General features: G+C 37.4%; 1 protein-coding gene across 7 annotated transcripts in view; it reads right to left on the bottom strand.

Moving 5' to 3' along the window:
• Positions 1 to 1,607: 1,607 nt before the first annotated feature.
• Positions 1,608 to 23,462, bottom strand: part of UBE2U (ubiquitin conjugating enzyme E2 U) — a 65,680-nt gene continuing 43,825 nt past the window's right edge. For 6 of the 7 annotated variants that reach the window (XM_027616707.2, XM_027616714.2, XM_027616731.2 and 3 more), the window contains 4 exons: positions 22,768 to 22,856; positions 16,311 to 16,392; positions 6,870 to 6,964; positions 1,608 to 1,906 (listed from right to left, as the gene is read on the bottom strand). In XM_027616707.2, coding sequence (XP_027472508.1) covers positions 1,731 to 1,906; positions 6,870 to 6,964; positions 16,311 to 16,392; positions 22,768 to 22,856 — 442 coding nt within the window. In that variant the 3' untranslated portion in view covers positions 1,608 to 1,730. Of the gene's footprint in view, positions 1,907 to 6,869; positions 6,965 to 16,306; positions 16,393 to 22,767; positions 22,857 to 23,462 lie in introns of those variants that run through there. The other variant, XM_027616722.2, reaches the window with a different exon arrangement.

Genomic DNA, 23,462 nt, shown 5'->3' with positions numbered 1-23,462 from the left:
TAAATGAAAAGAATAAAGTACAATATATGACAGCTGATATCAAGGACATATTTTTGGTTGACTGTCATGGTCCTTTTGGGTTTAATTTCTTGGTGACTGCTGTATATCTGTTGACAATCTACATGTTTGTCCTCCTAGAAAACCACAAGAGAAGAGTCAGAGGCCCAGCCTCCAACAGTGTGACCATCAGTAAAATGCCTCTTTTGACCACATCCTATAATTTCATTGAGGTATTGGATGGGCCATTCACAATGGTACTTTTTATTGGTATAAAAATAACTCTGATTGTTATCAAGTTGGGCGGGATCATGAAGTTGGCTCTTCGCTGTATTTTGGCATTGACAAAAGGAGGGAAAATCTGGGATAGCTGCTAGAATTTTGTGGTTCTGGTTGTGGAGGGTAATAAAAGTGTTAGGCACTACAATCACTTGGGGCCTTATTGTCTGAACTACCACAGGCAGACTTGAAAACATCTAGCTAGCCAGGGAAATGTCCAGACACTAGAGTACATATAACAACTTTTTCTTTTTTCATAGGAAGTAAAATCAGGTTCTTTAGAAATGAGGGAGAGACCTATTTAACAACTAGATCCAAGGTCAGGCATCTATCTATGTCTCTCTATAGCTAACATATTTATAAGTATACATATTTATGGTGTTTGCGGGAAGAGATGTGTGTATAGGTAGGTGGCCTCAAAACAAGCCTCTTTAAAGGTGAGGCAATAAACATTAAAAATGAGAGATAGAAGTGATCAATAATATCGAATATAGCCTTACTGTGGCCAGTAAGATAAGGTAGCTATTGTATTTTGGCAATATGGAAGTCTTTGGTGATCCTAGTGAATTTTAATCAAGTAATATAAGCAGAAGACAGATTTTATTGTGCAGTGGAATGCAAATGGGAAGTGAACCTAAGAAATAAAGATGGCAAATGATAGACTGTTATCAATAAACATAACTGAGAAAATATGAATAATATAGTGTTTGCTTTTGTTTTTTAAAGATTTTATTTTTAATCTCTACACCCAGCATGGGGCTCAAACTTACAACCCTGAGATCAAGAGTCCCATGCTCCACCAACTGAGCCAGCCAGGTGCCCCTGAATAATATAGTGCTGAGGGAAGTAGAAATATAGGGTCAAAGGTGGAGACATATTTTAAAATAGGAGAGACCCGAGTACATTTTCAGGTTGAGACAATGCAGCAAAAAGAGAGAAAGAAAATAAAGATATGAGAATATGAGGGGATAAGGTCCAAGAGGAAACAGAACATGTTTTCTGAGAGAAAACAGAAGAGGAACATTGGTGGATGGATGACATCTCATCCCCTGAATATGGAGGAAACATGACACTAAACCAGGCAGATGTAGACCTCTGTAAAGATCCCTCTCTTTGGTTAATGTCCAGGCTTTGAAGCTCCCAAGCGCTCCCCTCCTATCCCAGCCTCTACCTGACTCCTATCCTGCCCTGCCTGCAAAAACTTGCATCCCATAGCCTAACAACTGTAATACCATTGATTGAAATGCCACAATGAATATCCCTAATTTGGTTAACTTAGCTTCAAACAATGAAGTAGAGGCTCAAAAAATTCAAAGAAACATACTCACTGATTTGTACTTATATTTCTAATGTGTACTTGACATGAGAGCATGAGGCCAACTTCAAAAAAAAAATGGAATCCAAGTTCCAAAGTTGCCTCATGAAGCCGAGCTGTGGTTTTAAATCCTGGAGCATCAGGCTGAATCTTCTAAAACGTCTATATCAAGAGTGTTGGTCCAGGCGACCAGGTCTTCTGCTTCTTCTTCCCACGACTCATTCGCATTATCATCATCTGGTAAAGCTACACTCCTCCACCTCTCCTTTTTCTTGACAATATCCATTTCAGTCTGTGAGTCAGCAAAATTTTGAACTATAAGAGGAAATATAAAAAAAATTAATAGAGGGTGCTTGGGTGGCTCAGATGGTTAAGCGTCTGCCTTCGGCTTAGGTCATGATCCCAGGGTCCTGGGATCAAGTCCCACATCGGGCTCCCTGCTCCTTGGGAGCCTGCTTCTCCCTCTGCTTCTCTCTCTCTCTCCCTCTCTCTCTCTCTGTCTCTCATGAATAAATAAAATCTTTAAAAAAAAATTAATAGACATGGCAGGGAACACAATAAAAAGAGATGTGTTCCTGCATTTCTCGGATAGAGCCTAAGATCGGGTAGTGAATGCAAACAACCTTTTAAAACTCTCTAAATTTTACATTTTGCAATTACTTTGTCATATATCATTCCTTCCATTCTGGTCAGTCTTCTTTATGCTTTGTTAGTTCATTCATCTAACGTGTAATTACTGAGTCCCCACCAAGCACCAGTAGGCATGGAAGGGAAAGTGTCTGAGAGTGCTTCAGCAGCACAAGGGTGGAACTGTTGTGTAAGTGAAAACAGGCTTGGATTTTGACAGAGGAGGAGCAGTTTGCTGAACAGAGAGGGGCAAAGAAGGAAGGTATGAGCACTCTAGACTGAGAACACAGCACATACCAAGGCACAAAGGTATAAGAGGACTTGACAGGTTTGGAGGTAATCAGAGTTGACACATCAGCATTTATGCTGAGCCAACTGCTGTGCTAAGCAGTCTACGTGGGTAATATTATTTAACTTAGATACGACCCTTGTGACAGGTAGGATTACTATCCTTATTTTACAGATGAGGAAATTGAGACTGGGTGACCTACAGTAACTTGTCCAAGGACACCCAGGTAATAAGAATTGATTCCAGGTCCATCAGATCCCAAATCCCTGGGTTACAGTGGAGAGTTGGGTGGGGCTGGCTAGTTAGGCTGAGGCCAGATTAGGAAAGCCTCCTATATCATGCAAAAAAGATTCATCTTTTTCTATAGGTCTTGTAAATAGGGAAATAAACTAATTACATTTAAAGGAAGAATATAGGTATAGTATCTATATTGCTCAATATTTCTACCCAGCATGGGGAACTTGTTTTTTAGGAATGTGTAACCCTAGTCATGCTATCTATGTTTTGCTGCAGTTGCCACCTAATTCATTGCCTAGTAAGGGATCCAGGACAAATTCTGTTGTCTCATATGTTCATTTCCCCAATCACATATCCAATAAATCTTGTAATATTCATTGCCTTCTAGTTGTGCTATGGACAAGGGTTATGAGTAAATTGTTTTCTTGGTCTCTTTGTTTTATAGAAAGACTTGTAGAGAGCTATGAGTTTAGACAGCTGTCCTTACCCTAGGAGAATCTTGAGGTCTCCAATGATTGAGTTTTTAGTTTTGTATTTTAATATTTACCTCTAGCTTTCATTAGTTTAACTGTAAATTCTGTCTTTCCCTCGAGAAAACCTACTTTATTTTCTATGAACACATCATTGATAGACTAACTCAGGTCCTTTTTAAACAGGTTTAGACTGTTCTGAATTTACATGTTTTGGGATTCATAGCCCACTTCAAACCTGTTTAAACAATAGGCAAATGTCTTAATCTCACAGAAGAGGAAAATCAGAGGTAGGGCAGGACTGAATGATCCAGTGACTCAACAACATCATGAGGGACCAGTTCTTTCCACTGATCTGCTTTCCCATCTTTGGTGTTGTTTTCATCCTCAGACTCATAGCAAGAGAGCTGTAGCCATTCCAGTACTCACATCAGACATGGCAACATCCAGAGGGTAAAAAGGGGTCTTTCTCTCCAGAGTCTCATTTTTAAGAGTAGGAAAACCACCCTCTGAAACCCTCAGCATACTTCCTCTCAGGGAGAATTGTGTCACACGCTGCTCCTAAGCAAGTTCCTGGCAAGGAAAATGGGATTACCATGATGGGCTGATACCAGTTGTTGGCCAGGAATGAATGTTGAGAGTCAATCACTTTGACCATTTGCCCTCTAGCTTCTGCTCTGTTAAAAACAAGAACTAACAAACAAAAACCAAAAAAAAAAAAAAAAAAAAACCAAAAAAAACCCCCCAAAAACAAAAAAAACCCTAAACCATAAAAACCTCCTCAGAAGCATAAAAAGAAATTCTGGCTAGAGTAGCTGAGCATAATGTAAAGCAAATACAAAAATATTTCCTTACGACACAGAAAAAATATGATTTTGAACTGCCTTCCTCCAGAAAATCTTAAGTATTATAAATCCCTCCAAGAAACTTTGGATTTACTAGTTGGAATCAATACTAAAGGTGGGAACTCTGTTATTATGTTAACAAAATAACTTCTGAAAGCACAAACACTAATTGCCGTAGAGTTTGTATGCCTTTCTGGGGATGGATTCTGGAAACTCATATATATATATATTTTTTAATCTGAAAATAATTTAATTGGTAAAGGTATTAAAATTTCTTCTGACTGGTGAGCTCTGATTATTGCCAAATGGTTTATATTCATTCAGTTCTGTGTGAGTCTGGGTTCAGTTAGGAAAACAGAGGCACTATAGCTAATACAAGAATGAGGAGTTTAATATAGAAAATAGGGATTACACAGGTGTGGGAGATGTAGGGGAGTGAAAGTCTGGAAGGCTACAGCTGGAGAACTGGAAAAGCAGTCACTACCTACTTTAGCCTGATGTGGAAAAACCAGGAGTTCATGGGGCAGTACAAGGAGCTGTACACACCTAACCACCCAAAGTGGGACAAAAATTGGGAGTTCATGGAGATATTTGTGAATCCATCGTATCTGTAAACTGGGAGTTTGTGAAGAGTTGCGTGAAATTGCAGTCTGAGGAAACTGCCAATTTCTCAGGAATTAATGGCCTCTTCCTCCCTCCTACCTCCTACCTCCTAAATCTCTGATGTATTTTTCTCATTAGCAAACTATGATATGCTAACCCCCGCTACAAAAGAGGAGCACAGAGTTCATTCCTTTTTCAACCGAGTCACGCTTCCCTTTCATATGCTGTATAAGCTCACTATTTCGACATAATAAGCAACCACAACATCTCAGTGGTGAGCATTTGTCCAGATCACGTGTCTGCAGGTCCACCAGAGATTGGCTTATCTGGGCTGGGGGTGGCTGGGGAGCTTATCTGGGGAAGCCCGGCTCTGTGGCTCTCATCTTCCTCTGTGACCAGAAGGCTAGTCCAGGCATGCTCTTGTGATGATGGCAGAAGTGAAAAAGAGCAAGCCAAACTGCACAAGCCGTTCCCAAACTCCAGGCATACCACACCCACCAATAGTCCACTGATCAAAACAAGTCACATGGCAAAATTCAAAGTCAAGGGTCAAGGGAGTATATTTTGCCTTTTTGCCTATGGAGGTGGAACAGGATAGCCAATATTTCTTTTTTTTTTTTTAAGATTTATTTATTTATTTTGGGGGGGAGAGAGAGAGAGAGAGTGAGTGTGTTGTTTAGGGTATGAGTGGGAGAGTGGGAAGAGATGTTATTGAAAAGGCAGATAGACATTAGAGCATTAAGGACTTTGCCATGTCAAAGAGTATAAATTTTATCCTGAACAAAATGGAGAACAAAGGATTTTAGACTCAGAAAAACATAAGCAGATGTGAGCTGTAGAAAGAAGTCTGACAAAGCATGAACAGGAATTATTGTAATCATCAACTCAACCAAAAGATCTCTTCCCCTCGTACAGATGTGAGGGTGTGGGGAGGACAGAGTTTGCAGAGAGCAGAGAGTTCATGGAGGAAGCAGAGTCTGGCTGGAAAAGGCAACGTTTCTCACCAAGGCTTTCAGACACCCTGAAATGTAGAAGGCGGCAGAGTGGAATAGAAAAGATTGAGGCTGGTCACTCTGATGAGGGAGTCTAAGTGGTACACCAAACCAGGAAGGAGGAAGAAAAGTAGAATCTGAGCTGGGGAAATGCAAGTCAGAGATAATGGAAACAGGGCTCTTGGAAAACCACTGAATGAAGGCTGCTGCCTCTGCCTGGCATGTTTATGCTCTTGTGTTTGAAGGACAGGGGTCAGCGAAATGTGATAACTAGGACTTTCCTGTTCACAAAGAATGTTTACATACATGGAGTCACTTAGTCACAAGAATCCTGTGTGTTAGGGCAGAATATTAGGTACAAGTATTTACTGAACATCTTCTATGTACTCAGTACTGGCTGAAGATGCAGAAACTGAAACTCAGAGGTTAAATGCCTTTCTCATAACTGCACAGACCTGGTATCTAAACCCAAGTTCTCTGACCCCAAATGTCTTGCTTTCCCCTCTATACTAGCTGATTTCTATTATAAGTTACCAACTTTCTTCCTGCTCAAGACCCTCCCTCAACTTATCCCAAGTATTTCTTTTTTTTTTAAGATTATATTTATTTATTGAGAGTGAGAGTGAGAGGAAGGGAACACAAGCAGGGGGAATGGCAGAGGGAGAGGGAGAAGCAGGCTCCCCCTGATGTGGGGCTCGATCCCAGGACCCCAGGATCACGACCTGAGCCAAACGCAGACACTTAAGCGACTGAGCCACCCAAGCGTCCCCCAAATATTTCTTTAAAAAACATTAATTTTAAAAAAGATCACCAAAAACAATTCAACCAACATTATTCCTTTCTTCTCAGCCATATTGCATATATCTCTGAATCTACAGTGATCTTAAGGGATCAGTTTATTTGGTATTTTTCTTGTTTTGAATGCTTTTATATGCCTTGAAACCTAGCCTTAGATTTTCAAATTGTACATTAACCTGTTAGAGGTGGTGAGCTTCAAAGGGTAATTCAATTTTTTTCCAAGCTCCAATTCCTATGTAAATAATTTACTGAATTTATTTGGTTAGTCAGAAAGTTAAAGCAACCTTAAAAGGAGAACACAAGATTAGGTCTCACAGATTTATATTTATCTGAACTGAAAAAAATTTACATTTATTATTATGACTAATATTTTAGTTCTAAAAACAAAGCAAAACAAATAGGCTGAACTCAATGTACTTGGAGTTGGGCAGCGATGAAATCTTTCAGTTGGATAATTGACTTTGGAAGGCCTTCTACTTTCTCTAGCCAGCCGAGCCATGGTAGCAGCGTACCTAGAATGAGAAAAAGAAATCATCTAAATTTCCAAGTGAATTCTGGGAAGTGTACATTACTTTTGAGAAAGATAAGGCAAACATATTAAATCAGGCAGACAAGCAGAGCAGCAGGGTTTGATTGTGGTGCTACTCTGAGTGTTCACTAGTGCAATGGTCAACGGAAATTATTCCAGTATGTTTCCTAGCAGAACAGTCATTAGAAAAACAAGTATGGTGTAAGATAAATACTGTAAAAGTAATGAAAGCATCAACTGGTAAGGCAAGGTGCATTTGTTTCCTAGGGCTTCCATAACAAGTTTATTCTCTCACAGTTCTGGAGGCTGATTTTTTTTTTTTTTAATTAGGAACCGGATGTTGAAATTTTCTTCACTTATTGAGATGATCATATGATTCTTCTTATTCTATTTTATACTGTTTGAATTTTTCAAATATTAAACCAAGGTTACATTCCTGACATAAACCCCACTTGGTCATGTACAATCATCACATTTATTAATTATATAATTATATATTTATGTTATTTATGATAATTATACAATAGGATTCAATTAGCTAAAATATTTGCATCAGTGTACATGAGGTGTATTTATCTGTAATGGGGTTTTTATTTTCTTTCTGGTACTGTCTTTGGTTTTGTTGAGGTAATGCTGACTTTATTTTGTTTGTTTCTTTTTATTTTATGTTTTTAAATTCAGGTATAATTAATATACAGTGTTATATTAGTATCAGGTGTACAATATAGTGATTCAACAATTCTATACATTACTTAGTGTTCCTCGTGATTAGTGTACTCTTAATCCCCTTCATCTGCTTCACCATCCCCCGAATCCCCCACCGCCCACCTCCCCTCTGGGAACCACCATTTGTTCTCTATAGTTAAGAGTCTGTTTCTTTTGTCTCTCTTTATTTTTCTTTGTTCATTTGTTTTGTTTCTTAAATTCCACATGACTGAAATCATATGGGATTTGTCTTTCTCTGACTGACTTCTTTCACTTACCCCTGTACTCTCTAGATCCATCCATGTTGTTTCAAATGGCAAGGTTTCATTCTTTTTTATGGCTGAGTAATATACCACTGTGTATATGTGTGTGTGTGTGTATACCACCTCTTCCTTTTCCATTCATAAGTGGATGGCCACTTGGGCTGCTTCCATAGTTTAGTTATTGTAAATAATGCTACAGTAAACATATTGATGCATATCTTTTTGAATTACTGTTTTTATATTCTTTGGGTAAATACCCAGTAGTGGATATTTACTGGATCATAGGGTAATTATATTTTTAATTTTTTTAAGAACTTCCATACTCTATTCCACAGTGGCTGCACCACTTTACATTTCCACCAATAGTGAATGAGGGGCTCTTTTTCTCCCCATCCTCATCAACACTTGTTTCTTGTGTTTTTGATTACATTTTATAATCCTTGAGTACATTTTATAAGATGAATAATAGCTGCTTTAAAATCATATCTACTAATTCCATCATCTCTATTATTTGAGGATCTATTTATAAATATTGATAGATTTTTATTTTGGTTATGGATTATATTTTCCTGCTTATTTGTATGGCTGGGATTCTGGACGTTGTAAATTTTACTTTGCTGGGGAATTTTATATATTCTTTTAAATATGGTTGTTCATTGTTCCAGCATGCAGTTCAGTATCTTACAAGTCAGTTTGATATATTCAAGGATTGTATTTAAACTTTCTTATGGGTCTAGAACAGCTTTTACTGGGGGGCTAATATAGCCCTAAGGCATGACCCTTCTGAAGTCTTTCTTCAATGTCCCCTTGAATTAAGAGGTCTAGCACTCTAGCAAGAACACACACTATTTCTAGCCCTCTGCAACCATTGTGTGAGTACCAAAACAAATAAACAAACACAAAAAACAAAAACAACAAAAAATTGGAATATTATTTTCCTCAGGACAAATATGATTTTGGAAAATAACATAACTGGGTTGCCTGGGTGGCTCAGTCAGTTAAGTGTCCGACTCCTGATTTTGGCCCAGGTCATGATCTCAGGGTTGTGAGACTGAGCCCTGCATTGGGCTTCATGCTCGGCATGGAGCCTGATTAAAAGATCCTCTCTCGGGGCGCCTGGGTGGCTCAGTTGGTTAAGCAACTGCTTTCGGCTCAGGTCATGATCCTGGAGTCCTGGGATCGAGTCCCACATCGGGCTCCCTGCTCAGCGAGGAGCCTGCTTCTCCCTCTAACCCTCCCCCGTCTCACTCTCTTTCTCATTCTCACTCTCTCAAAATAAATAAATAAATCTTTAAAAGATTCTCTCTCTCCCTCTCCATCTAGTCCTCCCATCCCCCCCAAAAAAACAAACTTGATTTATACATTTTATCCCTTATTGATAAATCGTCTTCAAAAAACTATACAAGTATTAATATTTTCTTTTTTTTATTCAACCATTTGACTTTATATAATTGAAAACATAAATGATAAAAAAGTTTAGTGTAGGGCACCTGGGTGGCTCAGTCGTTGAGCATCTGCCTTCGGCTCAGGTCATGATCCCAGGGTCCTGGGATCGAGCCCCGCATCAGGCTCCCTGCTCTGTGGGAAGCCTGCTTCTCCCTCTCCCACTCCCCCTGCTTGTGTTCCTGCTCTCGCTATCTCTTTCTCTGTCAAATAAATAAATAAAATCTTTAAAAAAAAAAGTTTAGTGTCACTAAATACAAATTAAATGACTATAAAGGAAGATGTCATAATTATTAAGTTAAAAAATAAAACTAGAAACCCAAATACTTGTTCATCTTAAATTCTTAATTTTGTTAGCACTGTAAGTTGCTACCTGTTCTTGGAAAGTAGCTTTATGCACATAACGAGGGTCATAAAACTTACTGTATCCCTTCCATCTAGTGATCTGACTTTTTGTAACACGTTCTAAGGGAACTTCTTGGCTTCCTTCCTGTTTCTCCCTTCAGGTGGAACACAATCTAATAGGCCTCTAGGAAACCACAGCCCTCCTCAATTTCACCCCTGCTCAGACCAAGGCCCAAGCTAATCTAAGTATCATATTTCTGTGGCCACAGTTGGGCGTGGGGTGGGATAGGGTAGGGTGCTGAGGGGGAGAGGAAGGTAGGGAGGGAAAGGGAGACAGAGAGACCCCTCACAAGAGTGTTCTATGTGGGTACAGAACCAAAGGAACAATTCTCTTAAAAAAAAAAAAAAAAAAAGCCCAATATGTGTTTTTGACACCTATCAAAATCCCTCTTTTTGGGAGGTGAAGGGGAAAACAGCTTTAAGTCACGGTGTTTATAATATAGAATGCCCCACCAGATTCTGTGCTACAACCAGAAATCCATGGTAAAGTTTTGGGGGTACATGCTGAGAGAAAAGTTGATTAAATGAATTAAACCCATAAAAGGTGAACAATAAAAAAATGTGGAATTCATTAAAAAAGAAAACAGTTGAAAGAACTGGGTGTGTTTATTCTGAAAAAAGAGAAAACTTAAGGGGAAATAGGAAAAAGACACAATAGCTATTTTCTGAGAGTTAAAGGATAATTACACAAAAAAAGAAGAGTCTTATTTGTGTTGCTTCCAAGGACAAGTGGAGACACTTTTCTGCCACAGTATCACCGCTTGAACCATGCCTACTACCCATATCCAAAGCCATCCCCGGGTCCTCAGTGTCTGAGCTGGTGCTGGACCTAATAGATAAAAGCATGGGTTGTAGCATCTGGCAGGCCTGGATTTGAATTTCAGCTCGGTCACTTTTGGACTGTGCAATCTTAGGGAATTTTTAACTTTTTCTGTACATCTTCTTTATAAAATGGAGGTAATTTCTCATTTTCTGGATGGTTTTGCAGACAAATGTATAGAAAACATAGTAAGTCCTCAATAAAAATCTTAAGTGAATGAAAGAAATCTAGAATTGTTGAGTATCATAAGGTATTAGATTTGAGCTAGAAATACAGGAGATTCCAGCTATTTGAATGGTCCTTGAAGTACTGAGCTCCCTGTCTCTAAAATCATTCAAGCAGAGACTAAGTAGTTGCTTGACAGAAATTATTTTTTTAAAGGGATTTTTTTCCTTTGTCTATATATTTTTTCCATGTCTATTTTTAAAGGGGACATTTCCAATGCCCATTCTAATGCTAATTCTCTCTTTAACCACAAGATGGCATTCACAGTTCAATCTTTGGGGAATAAAATAAAGCCAGCATTCCTCCTTAAAAAGGCATTAAATATATAATTATGTAAATCTATAAAAATAATGTTTAACTTCAAAAGCCCTGAAAGGACAGCACAAACATACATTAAATTAATGTAGTCAGCATAAATGTTTTCTATATAACTGGAGAAAAGGGAATCAAACATAGTAATCCCGTATTTTTGTGAGTTAAAACACTTATAAAATCAGATACAGGAACTTAGGAATAATATATATTAACCCCTTAATTTAAAATACAGTACAGCTATGTCCATAGTATATTTTATAAATATAGGAGTGTTTTTATGAAGGAGAAAGGAACTAACATTGTTTAATATAGAATTTGAGATTGACCAAAAAAACCTTTTCCACAAAAGGTAGACTTGATCTGTGCTTGCAGTTGGGTAGACCATATTTTCACATTACCTGAAAAATTTAAGCTTTTAATAAGCATATATTAATAGGAAAGTAGGAAATAATTTAGTTTTAGTTTTCAAATACAAAATGTGTTTATCAGTAACTTTGGGCAAGTTGGTTAATCTCATGTTTCTCTCATTAGTAAACTGTAGATACTATCTACATCGACTTTTCCAGACTTTCTGTGGAGAAACTAGGGGTGACAACCCAGATGAAGAGGGAGGTTAGGGATTTAGTCTTGAAGCTGTGTCTGTGTTTAAAAAGGATGTGGTTTGACTCAGCCTGCGAGTTGACTTGCTACGGCTTTGCAGGAGGCTGATGGGTACTACTGTGGGGTTACACTTAGAGTGTAGGCGTCAACTCCACAGCATGGTCGGTATTCCATTAGGAAATGAAAGAATACCTGGTTCCTGTTCCTTCTGCACCTCCAATGTATGGACAAGAGCAATACTCTCCTCTGAAGCCGCAGAGAATGTAAAACTCCAGAACCGATAACTTTTATTTAGATAACTTGCTGTCTGACAAAGCTTAGGCTACTGGCACAGGTATTTCCATTACCACATAAGCATTCATTAGCCACAGAGTATGACATAAACAGTTTCACATGTGCATAAGAAAGAATATTTAAGGAACAGCTTGCACTGCCTTCTGGTTTTGAATCTTTCATTCTTTCTCCAGAGGAAATAAATACAAACTACTGATTAGTCTCTAGATTCATATTCTTTCCCATGTCTTAGTAGAAATAAAGCATTTGCATGAATACTCAAGAGACAAGCAAGACAACAGGGGAGGAAAAAAGGCCTTAGAAATGATCAAATGAGCAAACCAAATGATCGATTCATGAATATTTATGAGCTGCTTATAATGACAATGGGATCCTATTAATACTAACTAAAACGTGTACAATTTAAGAATTTGCATAAAATATTCATAAGTCATTTATATTTCCAGTTTTCAATCACTCTTCTACAACTACACCCTTGGAATTCCCCAAATAGAACCATTATCTTTCCATTAGAACTGGTCTTAATACAAGTCAGTGTCTACATTTTATTTTTCTAAAAGTTAACTGCCTTCGCATTTAATTCACCTATTAAGTGGGGCAACAGGGTAAGTATGTACCATTCAACAAACACGACTGAGTGCGTGCTAGGTGCTGGGTACCGTGCTAACTGCTGAGAATAGAAAGCCACAATAATGGCCTTGCCCTGGTCACACTCTCCATAAACTGATGAATTTCTCCACCACAGGTGCTGAAAGAGACAGGGACAGAGTGCTATGGAAGGAGAGCATGGGGGGACGTGGAAGCCTGACTCAGGGTTCCTTTCACAAAGAGATGTTGGGCTGGATTTTCCCGTCATCCTTGTGATGCGCTTTGCCAGGCAGGAGAGATAGCACAGCAGCGGAAAAGGGAAAAGAACCACGTGTATGCTGGAATTAAAATAAATGTGGTCATGATAGGTGGCCATGCCTGTGTTCTAACTGGAGAAAATGTTACAATTTTAACCTGTTTCTGACAGAGAATATATTTATTCTCTGAAAAGTTGGGGGGGGTGTGGGGTTTTGTCTCCTCCTCTCCTCAGGAACTATTTATTGAATGTCTGTAAGTCAACACTATATGACTATATATCTATGATCTCAAGAGAGCAAATGCAAAACAACTTTGCAAGGTAAGTCATGTTATCTCTATTTAACAGATAAGGAAACAAGCTGAAAGTGGGTAAGAATTTCTCTAAGATCCGTCTGGCCCTAAGGCCCATGCTTTTTCCCCCATGCTACCTCCAAAGAAAGGTGTTCTGTCTGAAAATGGAACTAGGGCCACGGTTGGAAAAGCATGAATAATAGTGAACAAAAACAGACACTGTTTGAAGAAGTTTACATGTATTAATTTATTAATCCTCCCAATCTCCTTGAGGGGTGGGTACAGTTATCACTGCCACTTAACAGATATGGAAACTGAGGCACAAAGAAATCTGATAACTTGCCCTTGCCCTATCAAGGTGTTGGTAACTGGCAGAGCCAGGACTGAAATTCAGATAGTCTGGCTCCCGTGTCCCTGTGCTTAAGGACTCCACATTCCACCTTTTCATTCAGACCAAAGCCTAACTCTAGACCACCAGCAAAGACCCTGCTGGGAAAGATATCCCAGGCGGAAGGCACAAAATGGTGAAGAGATCTTATGTCCCGAAATAATAGTGAGAAAAAAGAACTTTAGTGTGGCTTAAGAATCGAGTCTTGATTGATGAGGAGATGGGAGGACAGTAGGAGGAGGGATATGAAGCAGGAAAGATAGGTCTTTTTCCTTAATGCTATGCAGATGAAAGGCTGTTAATTTGCATTTTCTGGCTTTTCTTTTTAAACAGGAAATTTCAGTGCAAAAAAAGCATTTTCAATATTAAAACAGAGAAATGCATAATGGTATTATATTGCATGCATATACAGACCAATCACTCACTTGCAAAGATGCCCAAACATTCTCTACTTGAGTCTCTAGGAATTGACCACTTTATTATATTGTATTTTGACAGAACATGAGACTTCTAATAATTATTTGAAAAAGCAGATTCATCACACTTTAGATTTTTGCAACATATTGTTGCATATTTATGCCACAATAAAATTATTCAGCTAAATGTAATATCTTTCAAAAACTTTAGTGTTTTTAAAATAATCAACTCCAAAATTTAAAAAAACTATCATTTGATCTAAATATATTCTCATCAACCACCAGATGGCATAAGGTGTGAGAGTTTTATTCTGACAAGTCAACCATGCCCATGATAATTTGACCTGTAACTTCAAAATAACGTATTTGGAAAAGTGTTCTCGCACTCAAACAGCTCACAATTATTTCAGCCATAGTAGAAGTGTATGGATAAGTTGAAAATGACATGGCCCTACTATTTCTAAACTTGGGGTTCTGTGGGATGCTGGCATTACATAATGAATATATGTATTGATGATGTAATCATGAATTGATGATCAAATAAATAAAACAAAGCAGTTCTGTTAAGGGAAATAAAAAAGGAAGTCATGTCAAAGCAAAATTAACCTTATATTCTAAGTAGCTTTCTTTAACTCTAAACGAAACTTGAAACATGGCTTCAAGAAAAAAACATGCTTGTACTCCTTCAAATTCTGCTTTAAAAAACCTTTCTATTGCCTATAATTTATTCTGAAAGCAGAAAAGTATCAAATGCAAAAGCTTTTCTCCACTTTGGCTTGAAGGGAAGTTGTCACAGACGTCAACTGAAAAAAGAATATCCAACCGAAAAACCCAATCTGAATTATGATGTTAAAGGACAGGAAAGTATTTTTTAAGAACTTCAATTTCTACACAAATTCAAAATACAGCACATTATTTTTATTAATCCTGTATTTCCATTTATTAGCAAGCTAAAGAGCTAAAAACTAAGGTAAATGAGGTAAATGCCAAAAAAAGAGGAGGGATCTTTAATTCCCCTTGTGTTGTATAGAATATTTACCGAGTACTTTGAAATAAGTGTACTAGAATAAGTAAGTACTATAGACTAGCCAACATCACAGGGCTTTGCTCTAGTATGATGAAAAAGAAAAACTGCCTTTAAGACTCAAGTGACCAAAGATGAGATTAAGATCCCTTCAACGTAGTCTAATAGTCAATGATTTCTGGAGATACTGTAATAGTTTAATTTCATATTTTACTATATACTTCCTCGTTAGATGAAATAATTTGGTTCCTGGATGAAAAATCTGTGGAAGAGGAAAAGATATCTGGAACTATGAGAAGGATGAAAAGCTAACTGGTGATATATAAACAGGGTTCTGTTTTGTTTTTTTCCAATTTTTTAAAAGAGTTTATTTAAGAGAGAGAGAAAGAGAGTGCACATGCACACAAGTGGGGGAAGGGGAGCACCGGGAGAGAGAGAATCTCAAGCAAACTCCCCACTGAGCCCGGAGCCCCAAGTGGGGCTCCAACCCACAACCCTGAGATCATGACCGGAACCGAAATCAAGAGTCGACAGCTTAACCGACTGAATCACCAAGGTGCCACTTTCCTAGTTCTAAGTCATATGTTGATAAGGATAATAGGAATGGGCATAAGAGAATTAATGCAGAGGGTATTGTGAGAGTCCTTCACTGTGCCTCATGTCCATCTTTATTTTTGGCAGTCAATAGGTGAAAATTAATAAAGGGAACCCTCACTAAAATGGAGTTGGGGGGGCAGAAGGTAGAGCCCTACTACCCAACATCAATTACAAGAACTGTCCATTACAGAGGAATCATCAACAGAAAAGAATCCTCAAAACCCTCAGGTACAAATACCAACAGGGAAAGATGTACATTGCATTTCCTGTAAGAAACTGACTACTCCAGCAACTCAGCCAATGACAAACGGGCATCATTCTGAACACTTGCTTTTCTCCCATGGACTTCCTTTCAAAACAACTCTTCCTAACTTCTTCTATAAAGTGACATTCCTCTTCCTAATTTCTTGGACTTGCCCTGTGGTTTTGACCTAGCTTGCAAATCCCAAATTGCTATTCCCTGCTATTCCTGAATAAACCCATTTTTGTTGGTCAAATAATTTACATTTCTAAGGTTAATAGTAGCAAATATGTTTCCCACCTGGGTTCATAGGAAAAGAAAAAAATGATACGACTAATTCTTGTTCTTATGTTTAGAAAAAAGCATCCATTGTTATTTCCAAAGATTTCTTCTGATGACTCAGTTGGACAGTAGAAAGTAAAATGATAGCTATTTAAGTTAATACAAAGTACTTACTTTAAATTCCATTCTTTAGGATGCTGTAATTCAGCTTTCTTCCATTTATAATACTCTACAACAAAATTTGGATCTTCAAGCACTGAAATTAGAGTTTTGAAAAGGGAGCTGTGTATGCATTCTTTAATAATAGTTCAAAGTTTAAAATAATTTACTTTTCATCAAGTCGATATATGGCAATGATGTACACTATATAGTTCAAGTCATACTACAATGCTCACTTTACGAATTTCTTCCTTTTACTTGAACTTTGAAACAAGTAGATTTATCTTCAAAGTTTTCATTATAATAACATTTGTTTATATATCATTTATAGTAATGAAGAAGGTGTTAAAATAACTCATATAGAAACTACAGACACCACAGTTTAACACCACACTCACTACAAGTGAAAAAATAAAATCTTAGAGTTGGAAGTGACATTATAGGTCTTGATCTTCCACAAAGCAAGAATTGTCAACAGATGATCACCCAATCCAGCCTCTGAATGAATCCCTTGCCAATGACAGAAAACTCCCCTCTCTGTTCTTGGGAAACTGCCTATTCCATTGCCAGACAGTAAGGTCACAATGTCTTTCTTAATCTGAGTGCTGCGTTTCCACTGGTTCTAGTTCTGACCTCTGGAGCAATACTAACTAGATTCATCCTTTCCCCATGGGAGAGAGCCCTTCTAATATTTGAAGATAGCTCTCAGAACAGCCTCAGTTCCCTCAACTTCATCTTAAGACATGGCTTCTAGAGACCTAACCATCCTCACCATCCTGGTGGTAAACTTTGTTAATGTTCCTATTAAAGTTCACATCCAGAACTGGCTCAGGATCTTGATTTCTTTTGAATAGCAAAGGGGTAAGTGGGTTACTACCTCCCTTGACCTGTGTGGTACACTTCTATTAATTCATCTCAGATCTGTAGTAGGATTTTCTGGAAATCACATTATACCACTGGCACATATGTCTGTGGTTAATTATAAGCCTTATGCCTTCAATCAAATTAACATAAAATTTATTGAAAGCCAGATCACTCACACACACCTTATCTATCTATCTATCTATCTATCTATCATTTCCCTGTTTCTTGTAATTGTCCTGGGTTTATAGTCTTGAACAATTTAACCAACTAGATGCTCTCCACCAGACTTACCTTTATCTGGAGCTTCCCTCTAAACAATGATTGATTAACCTCTGCTAGCCTGATGAAATATGTCATTAATAGAAACATTTAAACTGAATAGTTTTCATTTTCTTAATATTACATAATTTTCACCAGCAATGTTCCTTTGATTTTTTTCTTCCTTCAAATACAAATACACATACATACACTCTTTTCTTTTTAAGATTTTATTTATTTTATTTGAGAGAGCACAAGTGAGGGGAGGAGCAGAGGGAGAGAGAAAAGCAAACTCCCCACTGAGCAGGGAGCCCTGGATGGAGCTCAATCCTAGGACCCTGGGATCATGACCTGAGCTGAAGGCAGACACTTAACCAACTGGGCTACCCAGGCACCTCTACATACATATTCTTATAGCCTTTATTAATATTCTTTTTGTTAGTATTTAGACTTATGCTCCTCCATTCCTTATTAAGGAAGCAAATCTGAGCTCCCTAGGGTTCTTAGGTCTCATTATTTCATTTAGATGATTATAGTAACTAATAATAGAGTTCTTCCTACACATTGGACACCTGTAAAGTAGGTAAGCAGTGGTTACCATTACAATATACACTTTACAGATGAACACACAGAAATTGAGTAATGTCTTCTCATTGGGACTATTCATTACCACTTAGACGAAATTTAAATTTGAGGTTTCAAGGATAATTCATATATTTCCTTAATTTTGAAATCACCTTTCCTACATTTTCTATTTGAATATGTACATTAGTTTCTTCCTTATATGTTATGAAACCCCAAATGGCATGGTCATCCTTCCTGAATATTTCCATTAATTTTATATCATTGACTCATCTTCTTCATTGCTTTCTCTACTGAGAGATGAAAAATGCCACAGTATTTGTACAAACTTTTATTTTAATGCTTCCTATTTTATCCCTATAATTTTTTCATTCACCATTCTACCATCTGACCATAAACTTCTTAAAAAGCTTAGCATAATATGTATGTTGTTTCTAACACACAGCCCATTGTCTACACATGGAAGATGCTCAATGAGGGATGGTGATAAAAGGGGAATAATGCAGGGGGAGGGGGCACGTAAGAGCAAGTAGGAGGAAAGGACCAGTGAAATTTTGTCAGAAGTTTTTGAAGCTGAAATTTCCCATCATGACCATATCTCATCTTTGTGGTAGTTTTGTAGTCTGTGGTAAAAAATCATCTTCTGTTGGCTCCATAATACACTTATTTCTTCCCTTCCTCCTAAGGATTACTGTACATTACTTTTACTTTGTTTTTTTCCATGGCACATCTCTTGTCCAACATCTGTATAAGTTGATCTAAATTTTTCTTCCACTGCTGGGACTGTCACATCCCAAGAAACATAATAGCATCAACTTGCCTTAGGATGTTTTATTTTCACACATATTATCTCATACTAACCATAGAGCAACTTAAAATAGAGTGGAATGCTTCTGTCAATGAAAAGAAATGAAAAATGAGGCACAAAGAGTTAAATGACTAACCTAAATTCACCTAACTGTATGTGGCAGAAGCAGTACAGAGCTATGGAGTCTTTAACTTCCAACCTCATGCTCTTCCCATTGCAGCCTTTCCAACCTTGGTTGCACATTGTAATCACCTGGGGACCTTTAAAAACTTGACTACCACCAGCCCCTGCCCCCAAAGATCCTGATGTCAGTCTGGGGGTGTGCCTTTTACACGGGAAGTTTTACAAGTTCCTCTGCTGGTTCTAATGAGCAGTCAAGACTGAGAACCATTGCATTAGAATGAGGTGATGCTGCCTCTTGCATCTAAATGCATTCTGGAGACACTTGCCCTTATTTCCAGCTCAAAGACTCAAAGAAGGGAAGTCTTTTAGGGTGAAAGCAAGCATCCCCATGATGTTTCAGGGTGTCTGGTCTGTCTGATGACAGCAAACCAACACCAGGAAGCCTCCACTCAGTATTACAGGTTACACTGGTCTGAAGGAATTCTTTTCCCTTTAACATAAATATTTCCTTATGGGGATCATATTCTGTCATTAAGGTGCTCTTGCCCACAACCATATGTATTGGTTTGTTCTCTCCCAGACTTTTATTTGCCATTCTATACTGATGGACAGAGAACAGTGGATCATCAGTACATTTCCCCATATGATTGCCTATGATTATAAACTAATAATTATAATTATTGAAAAATATACTGCATACACTTCAGAGTTTGAATTTAAATCTCAGGCTACACAGAGATAGCATTTTTATACCACACTATGGAGGCAGTATAGCATGATAAAAAGAGCAACAGATGTGGAGTCAGAGGAACTGGGTCAAGTCCTAGAGCGACAGCCTACTTGTACTAATTAATAACAGCCACCTTCACTGAGCACTCACTATGTGCTAGGCACTATTTTAAGTGCTTCAGTGCTATGAGATATGTGCTGTAATTATTCTCATTTTACAGACAGGGAACTGACACAGAGAGGTTAAGAAACTCACCCAAGGTCATATAGCTAGTAAGTAGCAGAGCCAGAATTAAATCTCAGCAATCTGGCTCTAGAATTTATACTCTTTACCAATATATAATATCCCCTCCTACCTGTGTGACTTTAGGTAAATTATTTAGCTTCTCTTGGTCTTCTCATCTCTAAGACAGAGAAATAATAATAATAATACCTGGTTCATAGGCTTGATATACTACTATGCATGACATAGATTAGGCATTCAGTAAACATTGGTTGACAAATGAATAAAAGAATAAGATGAGGATGATTAAAAAACAATACAGAGTATACTTTGTAAACTGTATTGTACATGAATAAACTTACTATTACTATGGCACACATGACTATGGATAGATTTGTAGCACAAAGATATGGAAAAGAGTTAATACCCCAAATCAAAATATAACCACTCATCAGTATGAATAAAAAAGCTTTTAAAAATAGGCACAAGAGTTTCATAATCTTTGCAGTGATAAGAATGTAACTGTAGAGGGGCACCTGGGTGGCTCAATTGGTTAAGCATCCTACTCTTGATTTCAGCTAAGATCATGATCTCAGGGCTGTGACGTTGAGCCCCGTGTTGGACTCTGAGCTGGGAGTGGAGACTGCTTAAGATTCTCTCTCCCCACTGCCCCTACGTCTCTCTAAAAAAATAAAATAAATTTTTAAAAAAGAATGTAACTGTAGAAACTGAAGTTATTAGAAGTTTCCCTTTTATTTCTCAGTAGCTGAAGAAGCATTCTATAATCTCAAAACTTCATCTTTATTATTGCCAGGAAATTAGGCTGTTAAAAAAGAGTACTGGACCTCATCCAGCTGAATTATCCAAAGACAAAATGGCCAGCAGCACATGTAAGGTTTAAATTTAATTTTTAAAAATTAAGTGCTGGTTATTATTAAAGGAAAGCTCCTGAAACATTCTTATAACAAATCCCTAGGGGAAGAACAGGCAGGGTGATTGTGAAATCTTGCACCAAGGACTAGAATCAGTCTCAGAAACCCTTCTGGGCTAGAGGCAGCCACTAAAGCTATTGCCTTTGCAAAAGGGGATAAATTACATACTAAGTAGTGATAACCATGGAAATGAGAACCAAATTAAACATTTTAGTGTCAACTCTTTTGAAGAAGAAACTGCAGTCAGTGGTACTTCATTATTTCCTTCCATTTTTAATTGTTTTTTTATTGCAAGACAATCATTTTCAAATTCCCTGAAGTTCTGGCATGTGCTTCTATTTGTTTTTCTTAGCAGTTTGAAGTTCCAAATGCTTCTATATATTTACATGTTATTCCATAAGACACCATTTTCTTGGTTTGTTTTGTGGTTGAAGGAGTTGGATGCTGAATCTTTCCCTAGATTGTGCCAACTGCCTCTGGACGCCTTGTTTGTTAAGGGTTCCTGCCTCCTGGAGCCCATCTGAGTTCCTCAGTGTTTCCACATAGGAGGTACTCAAGATGTGTTTGCCGAGTTGACTAGGCAGCACCCAGCCAAAAATCTATGAAATGAATACTCATGTACTCTGGCATCAAAAGTAATAAAATTCTTTATATTGATAGTGTTGCCAAAGATTGTGTTTCTTTAAGCACCTTAATAATTTTTCATAACCACTAATCTATGATTAGTGAGGAAGGTAATGGGTGATCAAAAAATAATACCCAACATCCTGAAAGAACAAGTAATTTCTTGGAAGTTACTGATCTAATTTATTTTTAAATATTTGTTAAGCTTGGCATTACTTTTTGCTCTAATTTGTGCCTTAAAACTACAAACTTTTTTGGTGATATTTTGTTCTATTGAAACCAAATATGAGACGATCACTATAATGAGATGAAATTCAGTGAGACCACAGATTAAGGCAGTGGTCATCAGGGTGGAGTGGAGAAGGAAACACTCCTAATGTTGTAGGAGATAAAGTAAACAAGGCTTCATTTGGCAGGTAAAGAGCTCTAAGAAGCGTCTATGATTTTGGTTTAGACAAGTAAATGCAGTAACAGTGATCTAGCACTAGCCAAGGGAAGTAATAATGGTGGGAGGATAGGTTTTGGGGCAAGATCATGAATTAACTTTGGGACATCTTAAGTAGGAGATGCCTGAAACCCATGTAGGTGAATGTCCAATGGACAGTTGTAAATATGCATGCAGAATTCAGAAGAGGGCCTGACCAGAGATGAGGCTTTGGGAATTACTGGCAGGTAGGCATAGCAAAAAAGAGTACAAGTAAGATAAAGGCTAAAAGTTATCATTGAACCTGGGAGTTAGGAGGTCATGGGTCACTTCTGAATGCTCCATTTCAGCAGGATAGCAGGGCAGCAGACTGGATAACCTACTTGGATCTAAATCATGAAATAGCACACTAAAGATTCAATTAGATGGGACAGAAAGTTGTCCTGCTCTCCCCTTTCGTCTTTTGAGCTCCTAATATATGTAATTTTTTCCTTAGACATATAATTGAAAGCTCTAGGTTCATATGTTTTCTTGCTATCTTTCTACTTAATACTTTCTCTGGCTTTGAGGACAATTGTGTTTAGAATCAAAAAGGCTCCTCTTGCTATGAAGGTTCCATGTGGAGTGGAGTAAAGTAAGTCTCATAAGATTGAGAACGTCATATTTTATTCCTCCAATTGTCCATCTTTCTTTCTGACTTTGAATGAGACTTCAGTCCAGGACTCTATACAAAAGAGGAACCAAATTAATAGTTGTTGAATGTTTCGTATATAGAGGTAACAGAGAAGTTTATCACCTTCTGATTATAAATATATGTCAATTAGTCTTTGAAAGCAAGACAAGTTGAGAATAATTAGGAGATTAATATATACAAAAGGACATAAGATAAGGCTAGACCACCTTACATGGACTTCTGTAGTATTCTGTGGCTTTTGATGTTGCTATTCCGGACCATGTCTTGTAGTAATCATTAAATGAGATTGCTTTAGTTGATCTGAAAATATACATTGAAATCAGATAATGAGTATTGGCAAGTTTCCTTTTTAAAATTATTTTATCAGAGTAGATTGTTTCAGATAACATTATCCTGCTATAAGACATTAAAGTGATTTGCCATTTCTAACAAATGATCTCTCAATTTCTCCACTAACACATACAAATCACAAAAAAGAAAAACTCTCCAAAACATATTTCAAAATAAATGTAAAAAATGTACATCCATGTGTATATTATAAAAAGAAAAATACAATTTTAAGATATCTGTCTGCCTTTCATGACTAACATTAAAAAAGGATTTTAATAAAAGCATCATATTTGTACTTCTTTTCTTTCTACAATAAACAGTTTTCTTAAATATCTTTGCCAAATTTCAGTAAAATCACTTTTATTTCTTTTTTATTATGAGGAGAAATAAAACACCAGAATTGAGACCAGTTTAATTTTCACACAGAATCTGGCCATTTTCATAGAGGGAAAAAAACCAATTCTTCTAACAATCCTGCCTACACTTATCCTTCCTTGTGCTAATATTACTCTATCCTAATGGGAGAGCAAAGATTGTAATAAAATATTGAACAGGATCTGCGAAACAGTCACTTAA

Source organism: Zalophus californianus, chromosome 4 (genome assembly GCF_009762305.2).
Source record: "Zalophus californianus isolate mZalCal1 chromosome 4, mZalCal1.pri.v2, whole genome shotgun sequence".
Taxonomy (NCBI): domain Eukaryota; kingdom Metazoa; phylum Chordata; class Mammalia; order Carnivora; family Otariidae; genus Zalophus; species Zalophus californianus.
This window is presented reverse-complemented; position numbering and strand designations above follow the sequence as displayed.